We start from the raw sequence: 1,184 nt of genomic DNA, 5'->3' as shown, positions 1-1,184 counted from the left end.
ATCTATCTATCTATCTATCTATCTATCTATCTATCTATCTATCTATCTATCTATCCATCCCCACCCACACCCACACCCAATCCCTTACACCCTCTCCACCCCTCTGCCCCCCCCCTCCCACACACACGCTACAACCACATCGTAAATGATTGAATTTTCTTTCTCTAACATTATGGTCACATCACTTTCACCCCAACCCATGGACATACTTGTTCGTTCTTGTTTTCACAAGTCTCAGTCCCTAACGTTTTAATAACGTAGCGGACACACATTATGTAGCCCGATCAGCTGCACACCAACAAGCAATGTTGTAACACATAATTTGTAATCATCGCACATAAATGAATAGCACGCGTTTTGTTTTATTTCACAGTGTGTATATAGCTACCTTGTCGTCTAAGGTTTAGATGAAGAGAAAAATGGAAAAATCTTTATGAATATCATAATAATAGAAATATGAAAAGCAGTAGGTACTCGAGCGTTTTCGGATGACCAAAAGTCGCTCACTGAATGAGTTAATCTCACTACTTTGTCTTGGTGTTCCAAGGTATGGCTGTACTCTGCAAGTAGCCAACTCCGCACCTACCACGACGGCTGTTTGGAACTAGAGAGCACAGGGGGACCAGACGACAATCTAAAGGTCGTGACCTGTCGGGAAAACAGCCCAGACCAGCAATGGGTCATTAGAGAAGTAGGAACTTGTAAACGGCTGTTGTTGATGTCTGGGGTTTTTTATGTGTGTTTGTGGACGAAAGGAGGTAAAAAAAAGGGTGGGGGAGTATTCGTGAAAATGAATGCTATTTGATATTTTATATTTAAAATCTTGTATTAAAAACGTACACTTACGAGCCAACTAGAAGCACTAGTATACAAACTACAACGACGGCATCTTCGAAAAAGAAAATAAGTAATGATCAAAACTACTATTAATGATAATGACAATCATACTTGTGATAATATTATTTTTAATAGGACTCATAATGATGCTACTAAACGTAATCACCATCATGAAAATCAACAACATCATTATCGTTACAAGTATGCTCATTAATAAATCGTTATAATAACAAAAACATAAATAATATTCATCATCACGCAACAATTACAATTTTGATATTACTACTCAGGAGCGGCTCGTGCTTTTGTGAAACTGACCGGCCATCATACATATTGATCTCCTCCCC

General features: G+C 38.5%; 1 protein-coding gene across 1 annotated transcript in view; it reads left to right on the top strand.

The window, feature by feature from the left end:
* LOC101856167 (polypeptide N-acetylgalactosaminyltransferase 5) overlaps positions 1-1,184 on the top strand; it is a 25,412-nt gene that overhangs the window by 21,861 nt on the left and 2,367 nt on the right. Inside the window, exon 8 of the mRNA XM_035968804.1 lies at positions 548-691. Within this exon, the coding sequence (XP_035824697.1) occupies positions 548-691 (144 nt within the window). The remainder of the gene's footprint in view (positions 1-547; positions 692-1,184) is intronic.

Source organism: Aplysia californica, unplaced genomic scaffold (genome assembly GCF_000002075.1).
Source record: "Aplysia californica isolate F4 #8 unplaced genomic scaffold, AplCal3.0 scaffold00084, whole genome shotgun sequence".
In the NCBI taxonomy this organism is placed as follows: Eukaryota; Metazoa; Mollusca; class Gastropoda; order Aplysiida; family Aplysiidae; genus Aplysia; species Aplysia californica.
Note: the sequence above shows the minus strand (reverse complement) of the source record. Positions and strands in the feature narration are given on the sequence as shown.